The sequence below is a fragment of the Elephantulus edwardii genome, unplaced genomic scaffold (assembly GCF_000299155.1).
Source record: "Elephantulus edwardii isolate Elephantulus edwardi_28Jun2011 unplaced genomic scaffold, EleEdw1.0 scaffold00141, whole genome shotgun sequence".
In the NCBI taxonomy this organism is placed as follows: domain Eukaryota; kingdom Metazoa; phylum Chordata; class Mammalia; order Macroscelidea; family Macroscelididae; genus Elephantulus; species Elephantulus edwardii.
The window spans coordinates 7,091,162-7,107,033 of NW_006399891.1; the positions used below are offsets into that span (position 1 = coordinate 7,091,162).

The window sequence follows — 15,872 nt, forward strand, 5'->3', positions numbered from 1 at the left end:
TTGCTGAAACTGAGGAGGACCTGAAGCGCCTGCTGCAGAGTGTCAAGGACTGCAGCCTACAATATGGATTGAGGCTCAATGTCAAGAAGACAAAGATTCTTACCACTGGACATGTTAGAGCAAGTAATTTAATTAATTAGTGCAGGTATTCTCAACCGTGGCTGGAGCTTAGAAATCCAGTTGGATTCTTTTAAAAACAATAAAAAGGTAGTATCTGAATTCCACCTCTTAAAAACTGGCCTCAAATGGAGTGATACTCTGGTGTTCTTGTATTCTGGTTTTCTTGTGGAGATGAATTTAGGCTTAGCGACCTAAATGATCACTGAACTATGACTTTGAGCGTATGTGCTGTGTGCAGTAGAATAGTGCAGGACGAGTGTGTGGAAGATAGGGAGGTGTTTGGTTTTCTGTCTGTTACACAGATGGCTGATGATTAGTTTACCAGGTCATTGGTTGCTATTCCTTATGTTCTGTACCTGTATGGTTTCATTTTATGTCAGGGTAATTGTGAAATAAGGTAAATATTTTTGCCTTACAGGTTGATTATTTGTTTATTAACATGGCCTCTTTCTAGAAAGCAACTTATTAAAACCTTTTCAGAATTACATTCTGTTATGGGAGCTCTGGTGGCCTAGTGGCAAGAAGCTGCACTGCAGTCCTGAGGGCATGGGGTTCAAGGCCACCAGCTGCTCCAGCTGAGAAGGATGGGCATTTTCCTCACATGTGATTAACTGCCTCTGAAAATCCGCTGGAGTGTCAGCTATGGGTCGGTTCCAACTCTACGGTATACAACAACAACATGTCCATAAGGTTAATGTTAATGCTAGCATTAAGTGTGCCAGTGTAAGATGGTTATCTACTTAGTGTCAGCTCTACGTAACAGGAATCACAGGAGCTGTCTAGCCATTAACAGTGTTCACAATGTTTTTTCATTCACTAAAATGTCATACTTTTAAAATATGACTTTTAATGTAATATAGTAACAATTATGAAAATTTAATAGAATTTTTTCTTGTATCTCAGAATTTACATCTTATGATAATGGTATTCAACCTCAATTACTTGTTCATTGAACATTTGGGTGAAATTCATATTCATGGATTTCTTAGCTTCCATACCTGTGAGAGAGTAACATCTTTACCTTCTTGCTAGGTAGTCTATAATTTATATCAAGTCCATGTTTATAAACAAATGTCAACCTTTAAGCACAAATATCTACCTTATTTCACAATTACCATATGAAGAAGCCTGTAGGTATAAAATGTAAGCTTTAAAGATCCCTTGTCTTCAGCTACCAAAATTTGTTGGCAGTTACTGTGGATTGAATTGTGTCCCCTCAAAATATGTTCCGTAATCCCAAAAGTAAAAGAGTAGGGAGTTTGGTGGATGAGGAGAAGAGAGAGAAAAGCTCTTTCCCTCTCCATCCTCTTAAAGCCCTCTGCAGCTTTTTCTGCCTTCCTCCCCCCAGGCCATCTCTCTTCTCTGAAGAGGAGCACTTCTGTTCTTATTTCAGCTCTCTCCTTTTGTTTTAAGGATTAAGGTATGCCTGATCCAAGCCATGGTCTTTCCAGTCACTTGCTATGCATGTGAGAGCTGAAGAGTGAATAAGGATGACAGAAGAAGAATTGATGCCTTTGAGCTATGGTGTTGGAGAAGAGTACTGAACTTCCTTTGTACTGCCAAAAGAACAAACAAATATGTCTCAGAGAAAGTGTAGCTAGAGTGCTCCTTGGGGGCAAAGATGATAAAACTCTGTCTCACATACATTAGGCATTTTACTAGTAAAGACTATTCACTGGAGATGGATATCATGCTTGGGGTGGTAGTTGTTATTGTTGTTTTACTGATACAGACCCGCCAACAGGTTTTTCAGAGGCCTTAATCTCAGGGGAGGGGACAAGAGGATGGTCCACAACCAAGTGGAGTGATATGGTGACTGCATCAGTGGACTCAAGTGGGTCAGAGATTATGAAGATGGCACAGGAGAGAACAGGGTTCATATCCATTATGCATAGGGTCACTATGAGCCATACTTGATGGCACCTAACAACAACAACAACATACATATTATAAATCCTGTGGCAATAAGCTCATTTGGGAATGTTGTCTTTGTTCTGTTAATGAGATGTGATTGGTGTATATTCTTAAATCAGTCAATCTTTCTTAAGATATAAAAGAATTTAAATAAGTGAGAGGAGTCAAGGCGATAAACCACATGAAGATTCCCCATGAGCAGACTTAAAAAAGACCATGATCTTTCTCCAGAACCAACAGAAGGAAAGCCTGCTGTTAGACCAGTACCTTCAGTTCTGACTTCTGTTTTCTTAAAATGTGAGAAAATAAAAGCCATTCATTTGTAGTATGTCTGTATTTTTTAGCAGCTCTAGATAAATATGACAGCATTTGATACTAAGAAGTGGGATACTGTTTTAACAAATATCAGAAATTTGGAAGTGGTTTTGAATTGGCTAATGGATAGATGCTGGAAGAATTTGAAGGTGTCTTTAATAGTGAAATTTTTTAAAATGTAAGCTAGATTCAGAAGAGGCTGTGGAATGAGGAATATCATTGCTGATGTCACATGACTTTTTGCTAAAAGCAAAGAATACCAGAAAGATGCTTACTTGTGATTTATTGACTATGCAGAGGCATTTGTCTGTGTGAATCATAATAAATTATTGATAACATTGCAAAGAATGGGAATTCTGGAACACTTAATTGTGCTCATGTGGAACCTGTACATGGGCCAGGAAGCAGTATTTTGAACAGAACAATGAAATACTTCTTGCTTTAAAATCAGGAAAAGTGTATGTGGGTCTGAGAAGCTGGGCTTCATGATAAAGAATGTGGCATCAGTATTGGAGGAAGCCTCAGCAACACCCATTATTCAGATGATACAACCTTGCCTGCAGAAAGTGAAAAATGTCTCGAACCACTTGGGGAAAAAAGAACAAGGACTACAGCTTTCAATATGGATTAAATCTCAATCATGAACATAAAAATCCTCACCACTGGACCAGTAGACAACAACCTAATAGATTGAGAAAGATCAGCATTGTCAGTGATTTCATTTTACTTGAATTCATAATTAACACAAGAAATCAAAAGACATTGGAAAAAATCTGTCAAGGACCTCTTTAAAATGCTAAAGAAGGATGTTACTTTAATGACAAAGGTGTGTCTGATCCAAGCCAAGATATTTTCATTTGCTTTGTTTGCATCTGGAAGTTGGCCATGAGTAAGGATGACAAAATAATCAATGTTTTTGAATTTTGGTATCAGAGATGAGTACTGAATATTCTATGGACTCCCAAAAGAATAAACCAAATCTGTCTTGGGAGGAACTATAAATAGGCGCTTCTTAGAAGCAAGGATGGTGAGACTTCATCTCACATACTTTGGCCATGTTGTCAGGAGGGACCAGTCCTTGGAAAAAGACACCATAGTGGGAAAAGTAGAAGGTCTTCAAAAGCAAGAAAGACCCTTCATGAGATTGACCCAGTGACTGCAACAGTGAGCTTGAGCGTGGTGGATTTTGTGAGGATGTTATGAGGTTTGGATATGTTGTCTTTAAAATTCTATGAATCAGCTGCATTCATGGTCCCTAACAACAACAGTTGTCTTTATGGTGTCTTGTATGGTGTTGACTATAATTTTGGAAATTTTTTGCTTCATAAAACTGATGTGACAGGGTTGATGGTTTTAAAATTCATTTTCATAAGATATAAAGTATCCCTCAGTGTGAGTTTTTATTAAAAGACCACAAATTAAATGCAGTTATTAAGGGTTATTTGACTTTTTAAGTGCTTCAGAGTAATTTTTATAAAAGAATGAGGAAATAATCTCATTTTTGTTTTGTCTTAAAAATTTTTAAAGAACTTGGATCTAAAAGCATATACCGTTACTTGTAAAATTAATAGACTTCTTAGTATTCACTTATCAGTTAATATATTTGGCTCTTTGAAGATTCTAAATTGCTTTTTTAAAAAAAATTATAATTATAGTTAAATACTTTCATTATATTAAGTACACATTTCTCGTTAAGTTGATAAAACTTCAGCTCGTAAAGTTAAAAAATAATGACAACAATCTGAAACCAAGAGGTACATTGCAAGTGAATTGGGAAGGGAAGAAAAATGTGCAATAATGAATGAATAAACTTTCTTTAAAATCACAGTTTTAAAAAAAGGAGGAGATAGAACTATGTATGAATGTAAAATGGTCTCCAAGATGTATAGGGTTGAGCTTTTTAAACTCAAAGTACATACATACATAGGATACAGAATTTAAAAGTAAACTGAAAAGCTCAGAAATACTTGGATGTTATATCTAGAAGATTTTTTACTTTTATTTGAATGACTATTGTAATGCATGTCTTGTTTACATTGTGATGTCATGCATTTTAAGTATGATAATTATTGGTCATGCATGCATGCACACGCACACACACATTCAAGGATACTAGAAATAGTGTTAAAGTAAAAGTTGACTGTTCAACTCTCTAACTTAGTCTCATAAGGACAAATACTGCATAAGACCATTATTGTAAAAATAGGTTAACTATTAAAATGTGTATGGAGGTCTAAGAGGGGAGGGGGTGCAAGCAGGGGGGGAAGATCACAGGGTCACACAATTTGCTCAGTGGAAGGAGAGTATAAAGGGAATAGGAAAGATCTAGTGGGGACCTGAAGAGATGGAGTAATGGTGAGCATAGTTAAGTTGTGATTAATTTATAAAACACAGTGCATGGGAATGATTGTATGAAACAGTGTGATTGAAGCAAAGTGTGAAACACATGATGCAAGCTGCAAACCGATATAAAATAAAAGGGGGATGAGAAAAAGAGAAAGGGGGAAAAACTCCAAAAGCCAGAGTAGCAGGGGATTCTGGTGGCTTAATGGTAAGGAATTTCACTGCATGAAGATAATGTAGTTCAAATCCACTAGCTTCTCCACAAAAGAAAGATAAATAGGCAGTCTCCTCTCTTGCGATTTACTGCATCTGAAAACCTGCTGGAGAACAGCCAAGAGTTAAATTTGACTTGATAGTATACAACAACTAAGAAAAGAGCTAAACCCAGAAAACAGATTTTGACCAAGTATAGAGCTGAAATTGAAGTTTGAAAGATTCCTACTTTCTGGGGAGCTCTGGTGGCCTAGTGGCAAGAAGCTGCACTGCAATCCCAGAGGAGCACAGTTCGAATCCACCAGATGCTATGCCGGGAAAGGAGGGACGATCTCCTCCTGTACCAGTCAGATCTGATTTGACGGTACACGCATAAGCACAAATAATAAAAAAAAAAAAATTAAAAAAAAAAAGAAAGATTCCTACTTTCTGTGTTTGTTAAAAGTAACTCTGATAGCATAGTGGTAAAAGAATTTGACTGCTAACCAAAGTGGGTTCAAATCCAGTAACTGATCTGTGGGAGAAGGATGAGGCAGCATGTTTCTGAAATCATGTACAGTTAATGGAAACCCTACAGATATTTCTACAAGGTTGCTATGAGTCCATATCTACTTATTGACATTGGGTTGGTGGTTGTGCTGGCCTTACTGAGCTCATTCTAAGTACTCTCTTTGGTCAAATCTGATTACTAGTTGTGAAGTTTAAACTTGGTTCAAGTTTTCTTTAAGATAGTTATATTTTATCTTGTGACTAACACCCCCCACAACAGTAAAATCAGAGTAAATAAAAATTAATGTAAAAGAATTTGGAAGCAGGAGTGGCATTCACGTCCCTAAATAACTTGCCTCTGGAAACCCTATAAACTGGGAGAAAGGATGAAAGTCACGCATGCAAGTGTCGAGGACTCTTGTTCATAGGGTCTCTATGAGACGCCTACGACTTCAGGGCACTCGACAACAACAGTGTAAAAAAATAAAAATATTGGAAAGATAGTGAAAGTTAATGTGTCTTCTGTGTTAAATTGTGCCAAATAAGAAATGTTAAAAGTCTTTAGGCATTTCCTTTTGATAGGAAACAATAGTTGTATGGTTAAATATACATAAACACCATTCTCAGTACTTTTTAATATATTTTCTCAGTCTCATTCAGTCTTTATAATAGCTTAGGTGTTAGTGCCTTTTTTAAAAATTCCTGTTTGAAATTTAGTTAGATGACTTGCCTAAGGTCACACAGCTAGTAAGTTGTGGAGTTAAGATGTGAACTTAGACAGTAGTAGTGTCTTGCCTTTCTTGTAAGAATTCACAAGATCAAGTTCAAGTTTTGTGGGACAGTAGAAGAAAAGGATACATTAAGGCTTTGCATGATAAAAAATGAGGTATATTAACAATGAGATCCAGTTTTGTTTAAAACTAGATGTGTTTGGCATCTGTTCATTTTTCATTAAAAAAGTGACCTTCCTTCCTTGCCTCTGATGATGTTTACCTTTGGAAATGAAAATTCTACCTGTGTTGTGTTCCCTCCATAGTGAATGTGTTTTAACAATAGTTCATTGCTTCCCACTGTTGAAAATTTTGAGTATTCTGCAGTTTTGTAATTCCCATAACTTCTGGTATCAGTGACTGAATATGCTCTTCATTGCTGGCTGTTTAGAGTTGGGTCTTATAAGACCCACAAATAAGTGGCTGCTTGTCATTAGTGTGACTCTCTGACAAATAGAAAGCCCTTGAATTGAGGACTTACAGGGAGCTAAGAGTTCTGAAAAAGGATATTAATAGAATTTCTTGAGTTTTATCTAATTGTAACTTTAGTGATTTAGCTATAGGAAAGATGTCTAAATGGACTTTGCAATTTAGTCCCTTTGTTATTGTTGTTGTGTTTAGATGCTGTTGACTTGGAACTGGCTCATAGCTGACTCTCTAGCAGATTTTCAGAGTTAATCATACACAAAGAGATTGCCTATCTTTTTTCCACAGAGCAGCTGATGGGTTTTGAACCACATGCCTCTGGTTTGGCAGCACAGTTCCTTACTGCTAAGCCACTAGAGTTGTGTGCCATTTTACATTAATCTTTCTAACATATAAGTGAAATGTCAGATATTTACAAGGCCCTCTTTTTAAGATTCTGGGAATATGGTATTGAAAAGATGGATGAAGACTCACCTGGAGTTCACATTCTGCTCAGGAGAGAATAAATGGGTTATATGAGCAGGAATATGAACTGGTTTTAGGTACTGTAACAAAACGCAAAGTCCTTGTCTCCATTTTGGAGTTGGGTGAGGTGGCTGAACTCTGTAATATAGTGCTCTTGTTTTGGTTGAGGATTGGTATGGAATGTTTGGTTGGTTGTTTTTTTTTAATTGGTCACTATGAGTGATATGTGACAAAACAGCAATCAACAACAACAACAACAACACTTAACAGTTGATGATACAGAAACTTACTGGGGGTACTGCTTTAGAGTGATCAGAGAAAATCTCCTGGAGATGGTGTCATTTTGAGCATAGACCTGAAAGAGTCATACAAGTATCTAAGAGAAGAACATCTCATATACAGAGAATACAGCAAGTAAAAAGATTTTGAGCAAACACTAGTTTTGATATATTGGCAAATATTAAAAAAATGAAGAGACAGAGACCAGGGAGTCAAATAACTGCTTTACAGATCTTTCTTGTGAGTTTACTGGCTCTTGTTACCACTGTGAGAGAGAAGCATTGGGACAGGGGAATAATAAATTGAGATTTCCATACTTAAAAGTCTCATGTGATTGTTTGGTGGCAAATCAGTTGTACAGGAACAGGAATACAAGCAGGAATATTAGAGAGGGAGGCTGCTGTGGGAGTCCATGCAAGAGATGATGGGATTAGCCAAGTGGGTAGTGAAATGAGTGAGTTTGCTGGTGGGTTACACATGGGAGTAGGGTGGCGGATGGTGGAAGAATCCAAGATAGCCCTAGATGTTTGTAGTAAGACGAGAGGCAGTTCCTTTTACTGAGATCCAGAAGATTGACAGTGCAGCAGGTTTTGGAGTGGGGAGTGGCTGTTGAGAAAAATAGTCATGACTCCCTAATATATGAGTAGTGTCATCTATAGCATTGTGCTATGGCATGTAGTCACTAAAGATAATGTTAAACTAAATAGAATGTTACATGTAGTAAGTGCAGTAACCCAAGTGTTTTCTTTAACCTTTTTCTTTATTGTTTTCTGTACTTGTTTACTTCCAAAATGGTGGTATCCCTCTAGAGAAGTATTTATGACTGTAATTGGGTGTTTCGGTGTGCCCAAAGTGCCTTTAAGTTACTGTTCCAGCCAGCTTTCCATAAGTTGTAAAGTGTGTTTTGCATGCGTCCTTCTCACTCACCACTACCACTGCCACCAAGTCCAGATTATGCATCCAGTGAATTACATCTTTTTTCAACTAGAATACATATAGTTCCTTGTTGCAATTGAATAATTTCTCTCCATTTATTTTTGTTTGTTCATAGATGCCATCGAGTTGACTATGACTCATTGCAACTCAGTGAATGGCAAATCCTATGCCAATCTCTATTACACTATTGATACAATTACTGTGTCACTCCATCTAGTTGAGAGTCTTTCTCTCCTTCATTGAACCACTCTGCCAAGCATAATTTTCTCCCTATATGGTACTCTGCAATTATTAGATCCTCAAGAAAAATTTGAATAAGTTTAAAAAGAAAAAATAATCTAGTCATAGGACTGGTTCTAAAAATGTATCATTTCACTCTCATGAGGGCTTTCTATTATATATCTCAAGTGCTTGAACTTCGGTAACATATGTGAATACTCCTACATAAAGCATAAGATTTCTGGGGTTTTTTCCCCCCCTGGGAATTTTTTTTAAAAAAAAAAAAGACTGAAAGATGACATTTTAGAACCAGAAAGGAAACTTTGATGTCAGAAATGTTTTAATGTTCAAAATTATAGCTCTTGTCTTGTGTGAAGCGTTTGGAAAGAGTAGCCTCCAGAAATCAGACTTTTATGCTTAAATTAAATTTACAAACTGAAAAACAAGCTAGGTAGCCCAAGCTGGTTAGCCCTGACTATCGCCAAATTGACTGGAGGCATGCCATCTTTGTTTAGAATTTAGCTCGTCACTCTTTCTCTGGGACTGCCTGCATTTAGAGGACCAGATCTGACAGTGTTATCTTCTGAATGCACTAAAGACAAACTCAGAGTCCCACTAGACTGAGACAAGGTAAGTGACCTCTTATTAGGGGGGAAAAGCAGACTTAGAGACAATATACTTTAAAATTCATGAGCCACAATCCTTATCACTAATTATGTATAATTTGTCATGTCCCAAAAGTAGTAAAGACTGTGGCAGCTAATTGGATAAATGTGCTGTAAACAGTCATTTGGCTAGTGATAATTCAAAGGGTTTGCACTGGTCTTCTGTGTGAATACAGTAGATTAGTACTATTCAGTGAATTTATTTGTTCCAGGTACAGTGTTTTCTATACGTTATCATTTAACCTTTCACTAAACAACCATACTAGCTTTATGAAATGGTATTGTCTTTATTTACAGGTTTAATTAAAAAAATTTTTCAATGAAGTAAAATTTATTTCTAACCTCCTTTACGGAACTATTTTGTCGTCAGGGTCTCACATTTCTGAACTCTTTGAAATGGACTTCCTTTGTGATGTACTTGTGTGATTTATACTTATAGGCCAATAAATTTCTATATCATGACCTGATATGAAAATAATTTAATTTATTTTTATGCCTAGTCAGTCAGGAGGCAAGCCAGTGAATGTTGATATTGTTAGTTGCTCTTGAGGCAAAGTAGAATTTTTTGAGACTGTGACCTCCTGGAAGGATATCACCAGGCCTGTCTCTGAGGTGCCTCTGGCTGGGTTTGAACCACCATTGTCTGGGCTAGTAATTATATGTGCCGTGGAGCATAGATTATAATAAGTAAATATGCAATGATTTCTGGAATCACTATTAATTTAAATTTGGTATCCTGGAAGAAGATTAGCATTCAGTTGGATCCCTCCCTCATTTTATTATTAAATTGTCAAATACAGAAAAGGTGAAGTAATTTTACAGCAGGTTATCTATATATCCACAACCTCAATTTTATAATTAATGTTACTATATTTACCTTTCCCCAGATTTTATCCCTCTGTCTTTCCATCAAATCATCCTTTTGTTGTTATTGTTGTATATATAAATATTTTTGCTCTTCGCTGTGTATATATATAGTAAAATTCTTGATATTTTAACATTTTTACATGAATAATCCAGTGACATTAATTATATTTGTAATTTTGTGCAAACCTCACCACTCTGGGTTTCCAAATTTTACCATCACCCTTAACAGAAGCTCAGCAGTGATTCTCTTTCCTCTTCTCTCTCATTCTGGTAACCACTTTTTTCTCCATACATTTGCCTACTAGATACTTCATGTAAGTGGGTTCATACAAGTAGTTGTCTTTTTTTTTTTCTTTAGCATAATGAATCTCACAGTTTGCATGTCACCTGTGTAAGAATGACGTGGGGATGCTTGTTAAAAGGCAGATAGACACATAACAACAACAGCAACAATGGTAATTAATTATATAAAATATAATGTATATGAATGATTGTATAAAATACGTATATATATACAAAACACGATGGAATATGCAAACCAATAAGTTTGGGGGTTTTTAAAAAAACAGATAGATTCTTGAGCTTAAAATTCCCTTGGAAGGTATGCCTAAATAATTGCATTTCTAAGAAGCATTCCAGATATAATTTTAATATACCCTAAAGTTTTAAGAACCATTACTTTAGTTTACTAAAAGAAATACAAATAGGAGATGAGAATGTATCTGTGAATGACTTACACATAGACTTAGTTGTGTTATGCCATGTGAACTTGGCAGTGTCGTTTATCCTTTTTGAATAGTAATGTTCTCATTCATAAGTTAAGGGTAACTTATGAATAAATACTCAGTTAACTCACAGTGTTGCTGTGAGAATCAAAACCATAAGGTAGCTTGATGTCACATTTAAAATCATAAGATTCTGGGTTCAATCAGATAGAAGTTCTCATTTTTATTTTCTCCATGTTTTGCCTCTTAACTCGTTTTATGATCCTGAGCAAATGCCTTGATTCCTGTTTCCATCCCTGTAAGATGGGGGCAGTAGTACCAGTTACACTGCGGTAGTTGAAGTGCATGTTGTTTTGTTGTGTGTCTTTGAATTAGAATTGACCGATAGCTGTCCCTCCAGCAGGGTTTCAGAGGCATTTAGTTACACAGGAGGAGATTGCCCATCCTTCTCCCGTGCAGCAGCTGGTGGATTCCAACCACATATCTTTGGGATTGCAGCACAGCTTCTTGTCAGTGTGCAAAAATATTACTAATATTGTTTGTTTCTTAAGAAACAGCTTTAGAAACCAAAAACCTCAAAACTTATTGAATGGGAACAAACTCCTAGCTGACCCTCCAGCAGGCTTTTAGAGGATGTAAATAGCAGAGGAGAAGACAGCCCATCTTTCTCCTTCAGAGCTGCTAATGAATTTGAATCAGCAGAGCTGCTGCCTTTGGGTTAGCAGGCCAACTTCCTTCAGACTATGCCACTAAAGTTCCATCTAGAGACCAAAGTAGAAAGAAATGCTTATAAATGCATAGAGTGACACTTGTGAAATGAGCTGATTATTGTATATAAAAAGCTGCTCTACTACTTGGAAGAGATGAAGTTTTGAAGGGAGAAGGATTTTTTCCTGATGTCCATGTCCCTGCATACTTCTCTGGTAAAAATGGCATTTGGGTGAAAGACAACTATCTGGGAAGAGTGTATTCTAAATAAAACAAGTTGCCTTGGTTCAAACTAGGTATTACTCTAATGAATGTTTGATCTCATCAAGTATAATGACATTTAGATATTGATGAAATTGTCAAGGAGAAGATAATAATACTTTTAATTCTGTATCGAAAACCACTTATCCATTCAGATCAGTGATTTGAAGGTCTGTCTTTCCCAAGCCCCAAAGCAGATTCAGAAATGGGAATAAAGCTTACATTTGACTTTGTTTAAGTTGCTATGTTGATCAAGTCCAAGTAGTTTCTTAGGTTTCTCACTGATGGTTGCATTTCTGGAAACTTATTTATAAATTTGTCAAAGGTTGAATTACTCTTACACTTTTAACTTCTTTGATCAATAAAATTCTACCTAAACTTCTCTGTATTTAATACATTTGCTAATTTGATTTGTAGATGGGTTTTGGTGAGGTAAAATGGGGCTATTTTAACCATTATTTACCTTTTTTCTAGTCTGATAGTGGCACCAATGAAGATCCTTTGGAGTCTTTAACACATGTACTGGAACTGGCATAAGCCCCTCCATTCAAGATAATGGCCCAACCAACAAATATCGGGGAACTCCTTTCAATGCTGGATTCCTCCAAGCTGGGTGTGCAAGATGACATAACAACTATCTTTAAAGAAAACCTCAATTCTGGTAAGCAGATAATATAATTTTTTAACCTGTTAATCAGAATGGATTGACCTAGAGATGAATAAAACCTAATGATAAATTTTAATCTTCTAAAGGGAATTATTAGAACTACTGAAAGAGATTACACATGGATTTGCTATGTGTTTTGAATTTTTAATTATGAAAATATTCAGCTATATATACATACAGAAATAAAAAGTTATCTCATGAATCTAGCTTCAAAGTTTCTGCCATTCTTACTCTGTCCTTTCTAAGTCCTGCCCACTGCAAGAATTTTAGAGGAAATCTCAGATGTATTCATTAGTCTTCAAATATATGTCTTTTAGTTAGAAAATATAAATTTAAATAATATCCTTTATTAGATTGTTGTTTTGTCCTCTCAAGTTGCTTACAACTCATAGCAACCCTGTGTACAATAGCCCTGAAACCTGTTCTATCCTGTGCCAACCTTACTGTCTCTGACATACCTACCCTTATTACTCCAGTCACTGAATCAATCCATCTCATCGAGGATCTTCCTCTTTGCCTTGTTCCTCTACCCTTCCAAGCATGATGTCCCTCTCTAAGGACTAGTCCTTTGCAACATACGCAGAGTATGTCAGATGAAGCTTCAGAATTCTTGCCTCCAAGGAGCAGCCCAGTTTCACCCTCTCTAGGATGAACCTGTAGCATTCAGTACTCTTCTCCACACCATAGCACAAAGACATCACTTCTCTTTTTATCATCCGTGGTCATTGTCCAGCTTTCTGACACATAGCAAGTAATTACAAAGACTATGGCCTGGCTGGGCACTTTGAGCGGGACTATAAATTGGTGTGCAGTCTTTTTAAAGTATCATCAGTTTAAAAGAAAGAACATTTCATTTAGCCCACTTAATATATATTTCATTATAGCCCTGAGTGAAAAGAAGTAAAAGACTAGAAAAACTCAGATATTTTCAAGAGGTGAATGACTAATGATTTTTTGCCATACAGTGAAACGCTATGAGATTAAAGAAGAGTGTGAGATTAGCAATATGTACTAATGTGGGAAATTTTCCCAGTACATTTTGAAACATGAACTTTGCACATGTGGACAAGAGGGGAATTGTTTGTGTATGAGAGAGAGAGAATGTGCAGTAGGAAAAGTTTGAAAGGACACTCAAACAAACTTAAGGATATTTTTCTGAAGAGTAGAGTAGGTAGTCTGAACTTAAAGAGTAGACATAGATTTTTCAAAAATCAGCAAAAGGTGAAAGATGACATTTCTATACATTTATAAATATTTAGTTATGTTAAAGTTATTCTGTTGTTGGATTGTTGTTGTTGTTAAGTGTCATTGAGTCAAAGACCACTCATAGCGACCCTATGAATGAAAGACCTGAACAATTGTATAACTTTCATCATTTCTCCAAGTTCATAGAATTTCTGGAGGCAAGCTATTTCAGAAGTGGATGCCACTTCTGCTTCCAAGCTTGTTTTAATTGGGGAGATTCACCAAATACTGTCCACCATGGGTAACCATTATCACATTTGATGCATCAGTGTCACAGTATTCAGCATCACAGCAACCACACCTCTGTATAGCAAATGACAGACCAGTGCTATAACACTAAGAAGAATGTTTGACCAAAAACAATTAAAACTAGGCCTGAGGGCAGCAGATTAAAATCACCACCTTTGACTTGGTAGCATAACTTTCTATCCACCAGGTCCACAGCACACTCTATTAGTGGTGATGGTGGTAAGTGCTGTTGAGTCGTTGACATCTCATAGTGACCCAAGAGCAAAAGACCTCAGCACTTGTATAACTTTGATCGTTTCTCCAAGTTCATAAGAGTTTCAGGAGGCAAGCTATATTAGAAGTGGATGCCACTCCTGCTTCCAAGCTTGTTTTAATCGGGGAGCTCCGCCAAATACTGTCCACCTTGGGTAACCATTATCATAGATGCATCAGTGTCACAGTGTTCAGCATCACAGCAACCACGAGTTTGGTTGTTGGATTAGATAGAAATTTAGAAAGGCAGAAATGTAGTGCTACAACTCCAAGCATATGAAGACCTGCTTTGCTGGATTTTGTGACAGAAAATTATTTGAGATAAATCAGACTATTAGAAGAACTAACCATTATTACTACCCTTCTCTTGATTTAGACCGAGGTCCTATGCTTGTAAACACCTTGGTGGATTATTACCTGGAAACCAATTCTCAGCCGGTATTGCACATCCTGACTACATTGCAGGAGCCACATGATAAGGTACCAACTAAAATGCAAGCACAGAGTATTTATTTAGTGCATTCTTTGAGAATGATATAACAATGTCTGTACAAATCCACTACACAGTTTGTCTGAGGGATAGTCCTTTACCTGTCTTATTCCACAGATGACATTGTTCTCAAGTTAGAACTACATAGAAAGATAATTTGCAGGGCCCATGTTTTCTGGAAACTGCTAAATTAAATATATTTCAGAGGCTTCTTTAGATCTTGTTTAAAAGAATTTTATAATTTTAATCCCATAATTGTACAGAGACAGTTTGACCCTAAGGTCAGACTTCTCTTTAAACTCTTGTTTTCATTAGGATTTTTGAGACTTTTAAGGGAAACTAAAAGCACAGGAAATTAATGAGGCTATTCAATCTTGGTCCCCAGCACCAGTCACTTGGAAGCCTCTTTTGTTTTGGTTTTGTGGTAAGTAACTAAGAAAGCTTTTGTTATTGCAGACTTTATTAAAAGGTTTAAGTTCCTGTACAAAGTTGATCTCACATTGTTGTATACCTTCTATAATACCTCTTGTATTTTTTTTTTAATTTTTTATTTTTTTTAACTTTGGGCTGGGTTTTGACTGCTACTACTACCTGATTTATATTTAGCGCTAGCCTCCTACAGCAGTAACTGGCTACTTCAAGCAGGATTCCTTCCAAGTTTTAACAAACTTGGCACCAGCAGTTACCGTATAAATTGGCCTATTTGTACTTCATACAAGAGACACTGTCTAGCCATTGCCACTGTTTTCGCACAATTATAATATGGAGATCTTTTTGTAGGAATCACAGACTGGCATCCATCTCTTAGGCTAAATACAAAGCTGTTTTGTTTGTTTTCTAATTGGTTTAAAAGTCCTTGGATTTGATCTCATATGCTTGGCCCTTTTTTATCAGGGGCTGGGGAGGGGAACGGTTTGGTACATATCCTTGTTGCTTTAATTTGTGTTAACATCATTCATTCATCCAAGGATATCTTTTTCTTTTGCACATTCAGCATCTCTTGGACAAGATTAATGAACATGTGGGCAAAGCCACCACTCGGTTATCCATCCTCTCTCTCTTGGGGCACGTGATACGATTACAGCCATCGTGGAAGCACAAGCTCTCTCAAGCACCTCTTTTGCCTTCTTTATTAAAATGTCTCAAGGTAGGATATTTGCAAAGACTTAAATGAAGTTACTATATGAATATTTTCTCTCATCTCAAACTCACTGTCATTGACTTAAATATTCTATACTGATTTTTTAAATATAT

The 15,872-nt window shown here is 36.5% G+C and overlaps 1 protein-coding gene across 2 annotated transcripts in view; it reads left to right on the forward strand.

Annotated features, from left to right (window-relative positions):
- Nucleotides 1-15,872, forward strand: part of TSC1 (tuberous sclerosis 1) — an 85,787-nt gene that overhangs the window by 23,212 nt on the left and 46,703 nt on the right. The window contains exons 3-5 of one of the 2 annotated variants that reach the window (XM_006894411.1): nt 12,190-12,376; nt 14,505-14,608; nt 15,613-15,765. In XM_006894411.1, coding sequence (XP_006894473.1) covers nt 12,271-12,376; nt 14,505-14,608; nt 15,613-15,765 — 363 coding nt within the window. In that variant the 5' untranslated portion in view covers nt 12,190-12,270. The remainder of the gene's footprint in view (nt 1-12,189; nt 12,377-14,504; nt 14,609-15,612; nt 15,766-15,872) is intronic. The other variant, XM_006894412.1, reaches the window with a different exon arrangement.